The 16,787-nt window shown below is 43.2% G+C and overlaps 6 protein-coding genes across 10 annotated transcripts in view; all 6 read left to right on the top strand.

Moving 5' to 3' along the window:
• The first annotated feature begins 98 nt into the window (after positions 1 to 98).
• LOC116802321 lies at positions 99 to 2,293 on the top strand. Of its 2 annotated transcripts, none has more exons than XM_032726479.1 (2): positions 99 to 251; positions 1,475 to 2,293. In XM_032726479.1, exon 2 carries the CDS (start codon positions 1,529 to 1,531, stop codon positions 2,114 to 2,116), a length of 588 nt encoding a protein of 195 aa, XP_032582370.1. In that variant the 5' UTR covers positions 99 to 251; positions 1,475 to 1,528; the 3' UTR covers positions 2,117 to 2,293. The 2 variants fall into 2 exon arrangements, with proteins under 2 accessions (XP_032582370.1, XP_032582371.1); XM_032726480.1 differs by lacking the exon at positions 99 to 251 and adding an exon at positions 727 to 880.
• Positions 2,294 to 3,196: 903 nt separating this feature from the next.
• On the top strand, positions 3,197 to 5,390 carry LOC116802320. Of its 2 annotated transcripts, none has more exons than XM_032726477.1 (2): positions 3,197 to 3,348; positions 4,572 to 5,390. In XM_032726477.1, the coding sequence occupies exon 2, from the start codon at positions 4,626 to 4,628 to the stop codon at positions 5,211 to 5,213; it is 588 nt and encodes a 195-aa protein (XP_032582368.1). In that variant the 5' UTR covers positions 3,197 to 3,348; positions 4,572 to 4,625; the 3' UTR covers positions 5,214 to 5,390. The 2 variants fall into 2 exon arrangements, with proteins under 2 accessions (XP_032582368.1, XP_032582369.1); XM_032726478.1 differs by lacking the exon at positions 3,197 to 3,348 and adding an exon at positions 3,824 to 3,977.
• Positions 5,391 to 6,293: 903 nt separating this feature from the next.
• LOC6618647 lies at positions 6,294 to 7,858 on the top strand. Its single transcript, XM_002042870.2, has 2 exons — positions 6,294 to 6,445; positions 7,040 to 7,858. Exon 2 carries the CDS (start codon positions 7,094 to 7,096, stop codon positions 7,679 to 7,681), a length of 588 nt encoding a protein of 195 aa, XP_002042906.1. The 5' UTR covers positions 6,294 to 6,445; positions 7,040 to 7,093; the 3' UTR covers positions 7,682 to 7,858.
• A 916-nt stretch (positions 7,859 to 8,774) lies between these two features.
• LOC6621709 lies at positions 8,775 to 10,965 on the top strand. 2 transcript variants are annotated; one of them, XM_032726481.1, is made up of 2 exons: positions 8,775 to 8,923; positions 10,147 to 10,965. In XM_032726481.1, the coding sequence occupies exon 2, from the start codon at positions 10,201 to 10,203 to the stop codon at positions 10,786 to 10,788; it is 588 nt and encodes a 195-aa protein (XP_032582372.1). In that variant the 5' UTR covers positions 8,775 to 8,923; positions 10,147 to 10,200; the 3' UTR covers positions 10,789 to 10,965. The 2 variants fall into 2 exon arrangements, with proteins under 2 accessions (XP_032582372.1, XP_032582373.1); XM_032726482.1 differs by lacking the exon at positions 8,775 to 8,923 and adding an exon at positions 9,402 to 9,552.
• A 914-nt stretch (positions 10,966 to 11,879) lies between these two features.
• LOC116802318 lies at positions 11,880 to 15,311 on the top strand. Its single transcript, XM_032726474.1, has 2 exons — positions 11,880 to 12,030; positions 14,493 to 15,311. The coding sequence occupies exon 2, from the start codon at positions 14,547 to 14,549 to the stop codon at positions 15,132 to 15,134; it is 588 nt and encodes a 195-aa protein (XP_032582365.1). The 5' UTR covers positions 11,880 to 12,030; positions 14,493 to 14,546; the 3' UTR covers positions 15,135 to 15,311.
• The window catches only part of LOC6618646 (integrin alpha-PS1), a 42,738-nt gene continuing 38,260 nt past the window's right edge, over positions 12,310 to 16,787 (top strand). For both annotated transcript variants that reach the window (XM_002042869.2, XM_032726471.1), the window contains exon 1: positions 12,310 to 12,855. In XM_002042869.2, coding sequence (XP_002042905.2) covers positions 12,641 to 12,855 — 215 coding nt within the window. In that variant the 5' untranslated portion in view covers positions 12,310 to 12,640. The remainder of the gene's footprint in view (positions 12,856 to 16,787) is intronic.

Here is a 16,787-nt window from a genome sequence, read left to right as displayed (position 1 = left end):
CCAGCTGAACGAAAATTCAAATATTGTGTGCATGAAAATATGGAGACCGGCTGAAGGTTTACGTATTTAAGCGTCCAGTAGTCATTGAGTTAAGTGTAGCTACATCATTCGGATCATTAGGAACTTTTACACTTTTGAGAGCATATCAAAATTTGGTACTCGTCTTTTTTACACGACAAAATTTTATAATTTCTTACATTTTTTCGCCGTTCTGTTCGATGAAGCAAAATTAATTTATCAGTAGTACGACGGTGAGTGACGAAGCCAATCGCTAACATCCTGTACATATTGTACCATTCCGAGAAAGTTTTTAGACCACAAACACGGCTATTGCAGCGTACTTGTATAAAACACATTTCTAACACGCTTTTTTACACAACAAATCGCGGCTCGATGCCATAAGTTCAATGCTATAAGATTGACCACTGCTTGCTGGGTGCAACATACCAGCGTTATTTGCAAAACACGGTTTCATATCAGTTTACAATTTTTGGACGACTTATCGATATCTCGCTGAAGGAGAATTCAAATCTAATAAGATTAGAGAAGTCGGTAAGAGAAGTATTAAATTGCTACCGCAAATATACCAGACAATTTGTGGTCTACAATAATCGACTTATCGATAATATACGGCTGAACGAAAATTCAAATCTTGTGTGCATGAAAATATGGAGATCAGGCGAAAGTTTACGTATTTAAGCGTCCAGTAGTCATTGAGTTTAGTGTAGCTACATCATTCGGATCATAAGGAACTTTAACACTTTTGAGAGCATATCAAAATTTGGTACTCGTCTTTTTTACACGTCAAAATTTTATAATTTCTTACATTTTTTCGCCGTTCTGTTCGATGAAGCAAAATTAATTTATCAGTAGTACGACGGTGAGTGACGAAGCCAATCGCTAACATCCTGTACATATTGTACCATTCCGAGAAAGTTTTTAGACCACAAACACGGCTATTGCAGCGTACTTGTATAAAACACATTTCTAACACGCTTTTTTACACAACAAATCGCGGCTCGATGCCATAAGTTCAATGCTATAAGATTGACCACTGCTTGCTGGGTGCAACATACCAGCGTTATTTGCAAAACACGGTTTCATATCAGTTTACAATTTTTGGACGACTTATCGATATCTCGCTGAAGGAGAATTCAAATCTAATAAGATTTATGCTAAATACACAGACGCATACGCGAAACACAACACGAAATGATGCTTATTTTCGATCCCAACGCTTTTTGTGAGTGCATTAATGCCATTGCAACCACCCCACCCATCCCCCCATTAATCCGCTGCCAGGTTCTATTTGCAACACTTTCCGAGCTGGTCAACTCAACTCCAGCGTGCTGGCAGTGGGTCAAAGTAATTACACGGGGTGGTGGCTACTCCATTGCAGCCACAACCATCACACAACCACTGATTTTACCATAAACAGAAGCCAATCGAGTTATTCCCACCGCCTTGCCCGCAGTGTATCCTGGTCCAGACTATAATACCCTCAACGTGTGAGCGTAATCCAGCCACCATGCATTCTGGCTACAGACGATCCCAGAGCGGGGAAGCGCCATCCATTCGCAGCATTATTTCGCCCTATCGCTTGGTGCGTAGTGCCTCCGACAGCGTGGTTCCCAGTAGGACCAATTTTAGTGGCATCCGCCCGGTGATAGCCGCCGATTTGCCACCCATGGAGCTGTCTGAAAAACTTACCGACACGCTAAAGTCGCAGTTATCGCAGCACCAGGATTTCCTCAAGTTGTCCCGGGGGATCAGGGTGAATTACATATTACAATACGGCAGCAATTGCGATGAGACGTTCTTAAAGCATGGCAGAGCCCTGATCAAACTGCAGCAGGCCGTTGGCGACCTCACCTATCTGGTCGATCAACTGAAGCTGGCGTACGAGCCCGTTTCCTATGGAAAGGTAGCCGTGCAGGCTCAACATGCCGATAAGCTGGCCCAGCTATTTGAGAAACAGCTCACCGCCCGCAATGAGCAGTTGGAGCAGCAGCTAGCTCGGGACACTTCACTCCCAAGTCGTCCTAACGATTCCCGCACGCGCAAGGCCGAAATGGAAGAAACTATTAAGAACCTGCGCGCTTGGCGTTTCAACTAAGGCCAGCAAATCGAATGTCAATATACGAGGATGATCTGTGATGATGCCTTGGTGTTGGAGACGAATTTATATATATACATGTCTTTGGTAATCCACCTGGACTGGAACGTTCTACTTTCATACTGATTCAGGATCAGTATGACTTCCACTTCAACTCCAAATTAATCGAGTGCACCGCAGGTCCAGACAAGTTATAAATAAAATTACAAACTGATAAACTGTAGCTATTTCCACTGAGTTCACTTTCCCACAGCCCAACGAATTCGGATCCGAGTTCCCAATGTCCCCAAATCCGGGCTTAAACATGTGTTTTTTCAGTCGTATATCTTTCGGCTTTATATCTTCACCGGGTGAGTGTTCTGCATTACCAATTAGTGGGAGTGCATTTGTCACACTCTGTTGTCAGGCCATGATCAAGGCTAAATCTGGTTGGTGAAGAGAGGTGGCGGGTATCCCGGTTCCAGGGTCCAAAAAAGTATACATATATGAAAGGGCAATCAAAAATCCATTTACACTCGCACGATCCGTGGTTGTCCAAAGTGGATGGCCCCTTGGCCGCCGGTCATGTGCATTGGAGCTTTTGATTTGCTGACAAGCCAAAGTCATGTTCGTAATGCACTGTTCCCGTCTCTCTCTTGTCATGTAGTGCCCTCCCTTTCGCCAGCTGGGATCCGACCAACCTGAACCTGAAGGACGGTATGGCGCACTTGGTATAAATAAGGAAAAGGGATATACTCATCATATATATATATCATTCTTTTGGTTGACGAGTCTAAATGAACCAGCGTGAGTCACCAGTGTTAAGTAACGAAATCGCACGTATTGAAAGTGCAACTGAAAATCAATAGCCCTTCAAAAATTGCAAATGAGATGCATGATAAACTTCGAACTTTAACGTATGTAAGTGTATTGGTGGTGACCCCGTTTAGCCAGAAGTGGTGAATTTGCTGTTTTTTTTTGTTCGATAATATACGAGAATATCCAGCTGAACGAAAATTCAAATATTGTGTGCATGAAAATATGGAGACCGGCTGAAGGTTTACGTATTTAAGCGTCCAGTAGTCATTGAGTTAAGTGTAGCTACATCATTCGGATCATTAGGAACTTTTACACTTTTGAGAGCATATCAAAATTTGGTACTCGTCTTTTTTACACGACAAAATTTTATAATTTCTTACATTTTTTCGCCGTTCTGTTCGATGAAGCAAAATTAATTTATCAGTAGTACGACGGTGAGTGACGAAGCCAATCGCTAACATCCTGTACATATTGTACCATTCCGAGAAAGTTTTTAGACCACAAACACGGCTATTGCAGCGTACTTGTATAAAACAAATTTCTAACACGCTTTTTTACACAACAAATCGCGGCTCGATGCCATAAGTTCAATGCTATAAGATTGACCACTGCTTGCTGGGTGCAACATACCAGCGTTATTTGCAAAACACGGTTTCATATCAGTTTACAATTTTTGGACGACTTATCGATATCTCGCTGAAGGAGAATTCAAATCTAATAAGATTAGAGAAGTCGGTAAGAGAAGTATTAAATTGCTACCGCAAATATACCAGACAATTTGTGGTCTACAATAATCGACTTATCGATAATATACGGCTGAACGAAAATTCAAATCTTGTGTGCATGAAAATATGGAGATCAGGCGAAAGTTTACGTATTTAAGCGTCCAGTAGTCATTGAGTTTAGTGTAGCTACATCATTCGGATCATAAGGAACTTTAACACTTTTGAGAGCATATCAAAATTTGGTACTCGTCTTTTTTACACGTCAAAATTTTATAATTTCTTACATTTTTTCGCCGTTCTGTTCGATGAAGCAAAATTAATTTATCAGTAGTACGACGGTGAGTGACGAAGCCAATCGCTAACATCCTGTACATATTGTACCATTCCGAGAAAGTTTTTAGACCACAAACACGGCTATTGCAGCGTACTTGTATAAAACACATTTCTAACACGCTTTTTTACACAACAAATCGCGGCTCGATGCCATAAGTTCAATGCTATAAGATTGACCACTGCTTGCTGGGTGCAACATACCAGCGTTATTTGCAAAACACGGTTTCATATCAGTTTACAATTTTTGGACGACTTATCGATATCTCGCTGAAGGAGAATTCAAATCTAATAAGATTTATGCTAAATACACAGACGCATACGCGAAACACAACACGAAATGATGCTTATTTTCGATCCCAACGCTTTTTGTGAGTGCATTAATGCCATTGCAACCACCCCACCCATCCCCCCATTAATCCGCTGCCAGGTTCTATTTGCAACACTTTCCGAGCTGGTCAACTCAACTCCAGCGTGCTGGCAGTGGGTCAAAGTAATTACACGGGGTGGTGGCTACTCCATTGCAGCCACAACCATCACACAACCACTGATTTTACCATAAACAGAAGCCAATCGAGTTATTCCCACCGCCTTGCCCGCAGTGTATCCTGGTCCAGACTATAATACCCTCAACGTGTGAGCGTAATCCAGCCACCATGCATTCTGGCTACAGACGATCCCAGAGCGGGGAAGCGCCATCCATTCGCAGCATTATTTCGCCCTATCGCTTGGTGCGTAGTGCCTCCGACAGCGTGGTTCCCAGTAGGACCAATTTTAGTGGCATCCGCCCGGTGATAGCCGCCGATTTGCCACCCATGGAGCTGTCTGAAAAACTTACCGACACGCTAAAGTCGCAGTTATCGCAGCACCAGGATTTCCTCAAGTTGTCCCGGGGGATCAGGGTGAATTACATATTACAATACGGCAGCAATTGCGATGAGACGTTCTTAAAGCATGGCAGAGCCCTGATCAAACTGCAGCAGGCCGTTGGCGACCTCACCTATCTGGTCGATCAACTGAAGCTGGCGTACGAGCCCGTTTCCTATGGAAAGGTAGCCGTGCAGGCTCAACATGCCGATAAGCTGGCCCAGCTATTTGAGAAACAGCTCACCGCCCGCAATGAGCAGTTGGAGCAGCAGCTAGCTCGGGACACTTCACTCCCAAGTCGTCCTAACGATTCCCGCACGCGCAAGGCCGAAATGGAAGAAACTATTAAGAACCTGCGCGCTTGGCGTTTCAACTAAGGCCAGCAAATCGAATGTCAATATACGAGGATGATCTGTGATGATGCCTTGGTTTTGGAGACGAATTTATATATATACATGTCTTTGGTAATCCACCTGGACTGGAACGTTCTACTTTCATACTGATTCAGGATCAGTATGACTTCCACTTCAACTCCAAATTAATCGAGTGCACCGCAGGTCCAGACAAGTTATAAATAAAATTACAAACTGATAAACTGTAGCTATTTCCACTGAGTTCACTTTCCCACAGCCCAACGAATTCGGATCCGAGTTCCCAATGTCCCCAAATCCGGGCTTAAACATGTGTTTTTTCAGTCGTATATCTTTCGGCTTTATATCTTCACCGGGTGAGTGTTCTGCATTACCAATTAGTGGGAGTGCATTTGTCACACTCTGTTGTCAGGCCATGATCAAGGCTAAATCTGGTTGGTGAAGAGAGGTGGCGGGTATCCCGGTTCCAGGGTCCAAAAAAGTATACATATATGAAAGGGCAATCAAAAATCCATTTACACTCGCACGATCCGTGGTTGTCCAAAGTGGATGGCCCCTTGGCCGCCGGTCATGTGCATTGGAGCTTTTGATTTGCTGACAAGCCAAAGTCATGTTCGTAATGCACTGTTCCCGTCTCTCTCTTGTCATGTAGTGCCCTCCCTTTCGCCAGCTGGGATCCGACCAACCTGAACCTGAAGGACGGTATGGCGCACTTGGTATAAATAAGGAAAAGGGATATACTCATCATATATATATATCATTCTTTTGGTTGACGAGTCTAAATGAACCAGCGTGAGTCACCAGTGTTAAGTAACGAAATCGCACGTATTGAAAGTGCAACTGAAAATCAATAGCCCTTCAAAAATTGCAAATGAGATGCATGATAAACTTCGAACTTTAACGTATGTAAGTGTATTGGTGGTGACCCCGTTTAGCCAGAAGTGGTGAATTTGCTGTTTTTTTTTGTTCGATAATATACGAGAATATCCAGCTGAACGAAAATTCAAATATTGTGTGCATGAAAATATGGAGACCGGCTGAAGGTTTACGTATTTAAGCGTCCAGTAGTCATTGAGTTAAGTGTAGCTACATCATTCGGATCATTAGGAACTTTTACACTTTTGAGAGCATATCAAAATTTGGTACTCGTCTTTTTTACACGACAAAATTTTATAATTTCTTACATTTTTTCGCCGTTCTGTTCGATGAAGCAAAATTAATTTATCAGTAGTACGACGGTGAGTGACGAAGCCAATCGCTAACATCCTGTACATATTGTACCATTCCGAGAAAGTTTTTAGACCACAAACACGGCTATTGCAGCGTACTTGTATAAAACACATTTCTAACACGCTTTTTTACACAACAAATCGCGGCTCGATGCCATAAGTTCAATGCTATAAGATTGACCACTGCTTGCTGGGTGCAACATACCAGCGTTATTTGCAAAACACGGTTTCATATCAGTTTACAATTTTTGGACGACTTATCGATATCTCGCTGAAGGAAAATTCAAATCTAATAAGATTTATGCTAAATACACAGACGCATACGCGAAACACAACACGAAATGATGCTTATTTTCGATCCCAACGCTTTTTGTGAGTGCATTAATGCCATTGCAACCACCCCACCCATCCCCCCATTAATCCGCTGCCAGGTTCTATTTGCAACACTTTCCGAGCTGGTCAACTCAACTCCAGCGTGCTGGCAGTGGGTCAAAGTAATTACACGGGGTGGTGGCTACTCCATTGCAGCCACAACCATCACACAACCACTGATTTTACCATAAACAGAAGCCAATCGAGTTATTCCCACCGCCTTGCCCGCAGTGTATCCTGGTCCAGACTATAATACCCTCAACGTGTGAGCGTAATCCAGCCACCATGCATTCTGGCTACAGACGATCCCAGAGCGGGGAAGCGCCATCCATTCGCAGCATTATTTCGCCCTATCGCTTGGTGCGTAGTGCCTCCGACAGCGTGGTTCCCAGTAGGACCAATTTTAGTGGCATCCGCCCGGTGATAGCCGCCGATTTGCCACCCATGGAGCTGTCTGAAAAACTTACCGACACGCTAAAGTCGCAGTTATCGCAGCACCAGGATTTCCTCAAGTTGTCCCGGGGGATCAGGGTGAATTACATATTACAATACGGCAGCAATTGCGATGAGACGTTCTTAAAGCATGGCAGAGCCCTGATCAAACTGCAGCAGGCCGTTGGCGACCTCACCTATCTGGTCGATCAACTGAAGCTGGCGTACGAGCCCGTTTCCTATGGAAAGGTAGCCGTGCAGGCTCAACATGCCGATAAGCTGGCCCAGCTATTTGAGAAACAGCTCACCGCCCGCAATGAGCAGTTGGAGCAGCAGCTAGCTCGGGACACTTCACTCCCAAGTCGTCCTAACGATTCCCGCACGCGCAAGGCCGAAATGGAAGAAACTATTAAGAACCTGCGCGCTTGGCGTTTCAACTAAGGCCAGCAAATCGAATGTCAATATACGAGGATGATCTGTGATGATGCCTTGGTTTTGGAGACGAATTTATATATATACATGTCTTTGGTAATCCACCTGGACTGGAACGTTCTACTTTCATACTGATTCAGGATCAGTATGACTTCCACTTCAACTCCAAATTAATCGAGTGCACCGCAGGTCCAGACAAGTTATAAATAAAATTACAAACTGATAAACTGTAGCTATTTCCACTGAGTTCACTTTCCCACAGCCCAACGAATTCGGATCCGAGTTCCCAATGTCCCCAAATCCGGGCTTAAACATGTGTTTTTTCAGTCGTATATCTTTCGGCTTTATATCTTCACCGGGTGAGTGTTCTGCATTACCAATTAGTGGGAGTGCATTTGTCACACTCTGTTGTCAGGCCATGATCAAGGCTAAATCTGGTTGGTGAAGAGAGGTGGCGGGTATCCCGGTTCCAGGATCCAAAAAAATATACATATATGAAAAGGCCGCCGACTGCAATCAAAAATCCATTTACACTCGCACGATCCGTGGTTGTCCAAAGTGGATGGCCCCTTGGCCGCCGGTCATGTGCATTGGAGCTTTTGATTTGCTGACAAGCCAAAGTCATGTTCGTAATGCACTGTTCCCGTCTCTCTCTTGTCATGTAGTGCCCTCCCTTTCGCCAGCTGGGATCCGACCAACCTGAACCTGAAGGACGGTATGGCGCACTTGGTATAAATAAGGAAAAGGGATATACTCATCATATATATATATCATTCTTTTGGTTGACGAGTCTAAATGAACCAGCGTGAGTCACCAGTGTTAAGTAACGAAATCGCACGTATTGAAAGTGCAACTGAAAATCAATAGCCCTTCAAAAATTGCAAATGAGATGCATGATAAACTTCGAACTTTAACGTATGTAAGTGTATTGGTGGTGACCCCGTTTAGCCAGAAGTGGTGAATTTGCTGTTTTTTTTTGTTCGATAATATACGAGAATATCCAGCTGAACGAAAATTCAAATATTGTGTGCATGAAAATATGGAGACCGGCTGAAGGTTTACGTATTTAAGCGTCCAGTAGTCATTGAGTTAAGTGTAGCTACATCATTCGGATCATTAGGAACTTTTACACTTTTGAGAGCATATCAAAATTTGGTACTCGTCTTTTTTACACGTCAAAATTTTATAATTTCTTACATTTTTTCGCCGTTCTGTTCGATGAAGCAAAATTAATTTATCAGTAGTACGACGGTGAGTGACGAAGCCAATCGCTAACATCCTGTACATATTGTACCATTCCGAGAAAGTTTTTAGACCACAAACACGGCTATTGCAGCGTACTTGTATAAAACACATTTCTAACACGCTTTTTTACACAACAAATCGCGGCTCGATGCCATAAGTTCAATGCTATAAGATTGACCACTGCTTGCTGGGTGCAACATACCAGCGTTATTTGCAAAACACGGTTTCATATCAGTTTACAATTTTTGGACGACTTATCGATATCTCGCTGAAGGAGAATTCAAATCTAATAAGATTAGAGAAGTCGGTAAGAGAAGTATTAAATTGCTACCGCAAATATACCAGACAATTTGTGGTCTACAATAATCGACTTATCGATAATATACGGCTGAACGAAAATTCAAATCTTGTGTGCATGAAAATATGGAGATCAGGCGAAAGTTTACGTATTTAAGCGTCCAGTAGTCATTGAGTTTAGTGTAGCTACATCATTCGGATCATTAGGAACTTTTACACTTTTGAGAGCATATCAAAATTTGGTACTCGTCTTTTTTACACGACAAAATTTTATAATTTCTTACATTTTTTCGCCGTTCTGTTCGATGAAGCAAAATTAATTTATCAGTAGTACGACGGTGAGTGACGAAGCCAATCGCTAACATCCTGTACATATTGTACCATTCCGAGAAAGTTTTTAGACCACAAACACGGCTATTGCAGCGTACTTGTATAAAACACATTTCTAACACGCTTTTTTACACAACAAATCGCGGCTCGATGCCATAAGTTCAATGCTATAAGATTGACCACTGCTTGCTGGGTGCAACATACCAGCGTTATTTGCAAAACACGGTTTCATATCAGTTTACAATTTTTAGACGACTTATCGATATCTCGCTGAAGGAAAATTCAAATCTAATAAGATTTATGCTAAATACACAGACGCATACGCGAAACACAACACGAAATTATGCTTATTTTCGATCCCAACGCTTTTTGTGAGTGCATTAATGCCATTGCAACCACCCCACCCATCCCCCCATTAATCCGCTGCCAGGTTCTATTTGCAACACTTTCCGAGCTGGTCAACTCAACTCCAGCGTGCTGGCAGTGGGTCAAAGTAATTACACGGGGTGGTGGCTACTCCATTGCAGCCACAACCATCACACAACCACTGATTTTACCATAAACAGAAGCCAATCGAGTTATTCCCACCGCCTTGCCCGCAGTGTATCCTGGTCCAGACTATAATACCCTCAACGTGTGAGCGTAATCCAGCCACCATGCATTCTGGCTACAGACGATCCCAGAGCGGGGAAGCGCCATCCATTCGCAGCATTATTTCGCCCTATCGCTTGGTGCGTAGTGCCTCCGACAGCGTGGTTCCCAGTAGGACCAATTTTAGTGGCATCCGCCCGGTGATAGCCGCCGATTTGCCACCCATGGAGCTGTCTGAAAAACTTACCGACACGCTAAAGTCGCAGTTATCGCAGCACCAGGATTTCCTCAAGTTGTCCCGGGGGATCAGGGTGAATTACATATTACAATACGGCAGCAATTGCGATGAGACGTTCTTAAAGCATGGCAGAGCCCTGATCAAACTGCAGCAGGCCGTTGGCGACCTCACCTATCTGGTCGATCAACTGAAGCTGGCGTACGAGCCCGTTTCCTATGGAAAGGTAGCCGTGCAGGCTCAACATGCCGATAAGCTGGCCCAGCTATTTGAGAAACAGCTCACCGCCCGCAATGAGCAGTTGGAGCAGCAGCTAGCTCGGGACACTTCACTCCCAAGTCGTCCTAACGATTCCCGCACGCGCAAGGCCGAAATGGAAGAAACTATTAAGAACCTGCGCGCTTGGCGTTTCAACTAAGGCCAGCAAATCGAATGTCAATATACGAGGATGATCTGTGATGATGCCTTGGTTTTGGAGACGAATTTATATATATACATGTCTTTGGTAATCCACCTGGACTGGAACGTTCTACTTTCATACTGATTCAGGATCAGTATGACTTCCACTTCAACTCCAAATTAATCGAGTGCACCGCAGGTCCAGACAAGTTATAAATAAAATTACAAACTGATAAACTGTAGCTATTTCCACTGAGTTCACTTTCCCACAGCCCAACGAATTCGGATCCGAGTTCCCAATGTCCCCAAATCCGGGCTTAAACATGTGTTTTTTCAGTCGTATATCTTTCGGCTTTATATCTTCACCGGGTGAGTGTTCTGCATTACCAATTAGTGGGAGTGCATTTGTCACACTCTGTTGTCAGGCCATGATCAAGGCTAAATCTGGTTGGTGAAGAGAGGTGGCGGGTATCCCGGTTCCAGGATCCAAAAAAATATACATATATGAAAAGGCCGCCGACTGCAATCAAAAATCCATTTACACTCGCACGATCCGTGGTTGTCCAAAGTGGATGGCCCCTTGGCCGCCGGTCATGTGCATTGGAGCTTTTGATTTGCTGACAAGCCAAAGTCATGTTCGTAATGCACTGTTCCCGTCTCTCTCTTGTCATGTAGTGCCCTCCCTTTCGCCAGCTGGGATCCGACCAACCTGAACCTGAAGGACGGTATGGCGCACTTGGTATAAATAAGGAAAAGGGATATACTCATCATATATATATATCATTCTTTTGGTTGACGAGTCTAAATGAACCAGCGTGAGTCACCAGTGTTAAGTAACGAAATCGCACGTATTGAAAGTGCAACTGAAAATCAATAGCCCTTCAAAAATTGCAAATGAGATGCATGATAAACTTTGAACTTTAACGTATGTAAGTGTATTGGTGGTGACCCCGTTTAGCCAGAAGTGGTGAATTTGCTGTTTTTTTTTGTTCGATAATATACGAGAATATCCAGCTGAACGAAAATTCAAATATTGTGTGCATGAAAATATGGAGACCGGCTGAAGGTTTACGTATTTAAGCGTCCAGTAGTCATTGAGTTTAGTGTAGCTACATCATTCGGATCATTAGGAACTTTTACACTTTTGAGAGCATATCAAAATTTGGTACTCGTCTTTTTTACACGACAAAATTTTATAATTTCTTACATTTTTTCGCCGTTCTGTTCGATGAAGCAAAATTAATTTATCAGTAGTACGACGGTGAGTGACGAAGCCAATCGCTAACATCCTGTACATATTGTACCATTCCGAGAAAGTTTTTAGACCACAAACACGGCTATTGCAGCGTACTTGTATAAAACACATTTCTAACACGCTTTTTTACACGACAAACCGCGGTTCGATGTCATAAGCTCGATGTTATGATATTGACCATTGCTTGCTACATGTTTGACCACTGCTTGCTGAGCGCACATGTATGTTCGAACCGCGTTCGACGTCTACCTAAGTAGCTCGTCGGTACGAAGCGTCGTCATTGCTCGTTTGGCCGTCAAGAAGCCGAAGCGACAAGAAAATATCGCTTCGAACGCTATCAATTTCGAATTCTTTTACGTAATAATAATTTTTTGTTGCTGTGTGTAGCTGAAAGTAAGAAATATACGAGCAAAAGTGGAAAATACGCGGACTACTTGTTGATCCAAAGATCTCAACGGATTTAGTGTGTGTGTGAGTGCGCGTGTTTTTTTTCGGTTTATTGTTCCGTTAGCAAAGGTGCAAAGTAAAAAGCAATCACTTGGCCGTGTTCGGTGCACGTGCATGCAGTTTTGTTTAAAGAAATATATGAAAAACATATAATAAAAACAGACCAACGATGTTGGAGCTACCGTTTCCCACCATACGGTCCATCTACCGGCTAAGACAGAAGCTTTGGATTCTGCTAATCCTGCAATGCGTTCACACTTGCCACAACTTCAACCTAGAACAGCGATTGCCCATTGTGAAGTACGGACATCGGCACTCGCATTTCGGCTACTCGGTAGCCACCCACACTATTGGCGAGGCCAATGGGCCCAACAAGACCAACTGGTAAGTGTGGATAGATAGTATCTAAAAGATGCGAACTTCCAAAGAGAATCGTTAGCTAAAGTTCAATTAGGCAGCGCAGTTTTAGGGGATAAACGCCTAAACGTTAGGCATATTTTTATTATTTTTTCAAAAATCAATTGAAAAGATTTATTCGAAAAGTGTCTTGCTGTCTCAACTGTGTTTTTCCGCTGAAAAATGTTGGGTAAACAACAACGCTGAAGAACAGGTAGAGAATAATCGCCAGCAGCTTGTCTTCTTCTCTAGGTAAAACGAACAAAATCCAAATCGAAATACAAATTCGATTCCGAATCGGAAATTCGCGCCGGCACGCCGGGAATCTTGTTGGTGCGAAAACAGGTTTTTTTTTTTTAAATAAACCAAATCGATTTGAGCTTAATTGACTGGCATTGATTGTTATTAATCAGCAGCGCACGGACAACAACAACAAATAATATTAATAATAATAATAATAATTTAAATTGCAATCGGTGTGTTTGTTGCTGTTGTTCGGGGGCTTTCAATGTTTGCTAATGCGCGAAACTTGTTTGGAATCGTGTTTTTAGTGTTGGATTACCATAAAGTGTTTGAATATTGAGTATTTCCAGAGATGATGCCAGGTTTTAGATGGGCTTCGTATCGAAACAAACAATGACAAACTAAATGCATATGCCAAATGCAAAGGCAGCGGATTAGTGTGAAATATTATATTTGCTTGTTTTATTTTTTTTTCAAATTGCTCTTCGGGCAATTTCGCGAACTCATCAACAGTGTAAACAATTTGTTTGTCCTGCGATAAGTAGATATTTCTCATCCTTACCAACTGAGCATTTACCCGTTTGATATTTTACATCTTTTATTTTTTTGCAAATATTTATCACGCGCTTTATCGCTGGTATTTATTTTTTGTGCGACTGATAAGCTCAGAGCCACAGATATCCCGAGGAACAGACGAAATGTTTGTCTTACTGTTTTAATGTTTTCCCAGCCCAGAGTGTTATCTTTTTTTTTTGTCTTGTAACTTTTGGTTAACCCCTTCCACTATTGCGACTGAAGCGGATGTGGATGAGCTTGGTGCTCATTAAATGGCCTAAGCGTCTGCAATGTCTCGAATTGGCGACTTTATAAGTTGGCCAACTCCTTTTCGCATTGATAGATACATTGGCCAAACCAAACTCGGTAGACAAAACGGAGCCAGACGGCAGTGGCCATAAAAATGGGCAGACAACAAATCTGGAATCAATAAAAGCCGCGACTTGGATGCGCCAATCCACAGCGAAAAAACTGAACTACTAAAAGTTTATTGCATTTGTCAAACACATTTGAAAAAATTGTAAACAGGATTTATACTAAATACACAGACGAAACACAACACGAAATGATGCTTATTTTCGATCCCAACGCTTTTTGTGAGTGCATTAATGCCATTGCAACCACCCCACCCATCCCCCCATTAATCCGCTGCCAGGTTCTATTTGCAACACTTTCCGAGCTGGTCAACTCAACTCCAGCGTGCTGGCAGTGGGTCAAAGTAATTACACGGGGTGGTGGCTACTCCATTGCAGCCACAACCATCACACAACCACTGATTTTACCATAAACAGAAGCCAATCGAGTTATTCCCACCGCCTTGCCCGCAGTGTATCCTGGTCCAGACTATAATACCCTCAACGTGTGAGCGTAATCCAGCCACCATGCATTCTGGCTACAGACGATCCCAGAGCGGGGAAGCGCCATCCATTCGCAGCATTATTTCGCCCTATCGCTTGGTGCGTAGTGCCTCCGACAGCGTGGTTCCCAGTAGGACCAATTTTAGTGGCATCCGCCCGGTGATAGCCGCCGATTTGCCACCCATGGAGCTGTCTGAAAAACTTACCGACACGCTAAAGTCGCAGTTATCGCAGCACCAGGATTTCCTCAAGTTGTCCCGGGGGATCAGGGTGAATTACATATTACAATACGGCAGCAATTGCGATGAGACGTTCTTAAAGCATGGCAGAGCCCTGATCAAACTGCAGCAGGCCGTTGGCGACCTCACCTATCTGGTCGATCAACTGAAGCTGGCGTACGAGCCCGTTTCCTATGGAAAGGTAGCCGTGCAGGCTCAACATGCCGATAAGCTGGCCCAGCTATTTGAGAAACAGCTCACCGCCCGCAATGAGCAGTTGGAGCAGCAGCTAGCTCGGGACACTTCACTCCCAAGTCGTCCTAACGATTCCCGCACGCGCAAGGCCGAAATGGAAGAAACTATTAAGAACCTGCGCGCTTGGCGTTTCAACTAAGGCCAGCAAATCGAATGTCAATATACGAGGATGATCTGTGATGATGCCTTGGTTTTGGAGACGAATTTATATATATACATGTCTTTGGTAATCCACCTGGACTGGAACGTTCTACTTTCATACTGATTCAGGATCAGTATGACTTCCACTTCAACTCCAAATTAATCGAGTGCACCGCAGGTCCAGACAAGTTATAAATAAAATTACAAACTGATAAACTGTAGCTATTTCCACTGAGTTCACTTTCCCACAGCCCAACGAATTCGGATCCGAGTTCCCAATGTCCCCAAATCCGGGCTTAAACATGTGTTTTTTCAGTCGTATATCTTTCGGCTTTATATCTTCACCGGGTGAGTGTTCTGCATTACCAATTAGTGGGAGTGCATTTGTCACACTCTGTTGTCAGGCCATGATCAAGGCTAAATCTGGTTGGTGAAGAGAGGTGGCGGGTATCCCGGTTCCAGGGTCCAAAAAAGTATACATATATGAAAGGGCAATCAAAAATCCATTTACACTCGCACGATCCGTGGTTGTCCAAAGTGGATGGCCCCTTGGCCGCCGGTCATGTGCATTGGAGCTTTTGATTTGCTGACAAGCCAAAGTCATGTTCGTAATGCACTGTTCCCGGCACTCTCTTGTCATGTAGTGCCCTATGGTCTAAATGAACCAGCCTGAGTCACCAGTGTTAAGTAACGAAACCGCACGTATTGAAAGTGCAACTGAAAATCAATAGCCCTTCAAAAATTGCAAATGAGATGCATGATAAACTTCGAACTTTAACGTATGTAAGTGTAGTGGTGATGTTATGTGGTGGTGACCCCGATTAGCGAGAAGTGGTGACCCACACTGTTCCTTAAATCTGCATTGCGTCTCTAAATGACGCACTTGAAATCGGAAGAAGCTGTAATCAAAACGGAAATTGCTTTTTTTTTTTTGTTTGTTCGCATCGAAGGCTAGTCCGATAACTGCAATGAATTGCAGTTAACTTGAATTTCCAGCTCGTTTATTGCGCGCCTTTTGTTTTTCATTTTTGTTTGCACTTTGCGATTGTCGCATATTTGTTTTATTAATGAGAGTGCAGTAAGCGAAAAGGTACGTATGCAAATAATGTGAATCGCTTATCGCTGGCCCATCTTAATTTTTTTTACCAGCCATATACCAGAGTGTACGTGGCGCAATTATTACCTTTGATGATATGGTACAAATTGAGATAAGCCGCTGGGATGGTCGATCAAGCTATATAATTGTTTTCGTATACACCCTTGACGTAGCATTCACAGCGCCATAAAGTTTGTATGCGTATATATAGGCGACTTGGTTAATTAGTACCTTGAACCAATCGGCATTAAATAATGATTGCCTTTGTTAATTAACTACAACTGCAGAGCACTGAATGCTCAATATGGCAGATTGAAAATGGTATGAAAATGGTAGCATGATTTTTACTCTCTTGTTTGTAAATCAATCTTTGGGATTCGAAGTATCTCGTAGATGTTGTATCTCATGCGCACATTCTTCTGCTTCGCCAACAGCTCACTGGTCGTGTTTATGCCGCCAACATGTGTTCCTTGTTTGCGCCAAAATATAGAGAAAAAAAACTAAGGAACAACTCAAAAAACTTTTCGGCGAAATGAGGTCAACAGACGCCAAACA

The sequence above is a fragment of the Drosophila sechellia genome, chromosome X, assembly GCF_004382195.2.
Source record: "Drosophila sechellia strain sech25 chromosome X, ASM438219v1, whole genome shotgun sequence".
In the NCBI taxonomy this organism is placed as follows: domain Eukaryota; kingdom Metazoa; phylum Arthropoda; class Insecta; order Diptera; family Drosophilidae; genus Drosophila; species Drosophila sechellia.
The sequence above is the reverse complement of the archived record's forward strand: the minus strand, read 5'-3'. Positions and strand labels throughout refer to the sequence as shown.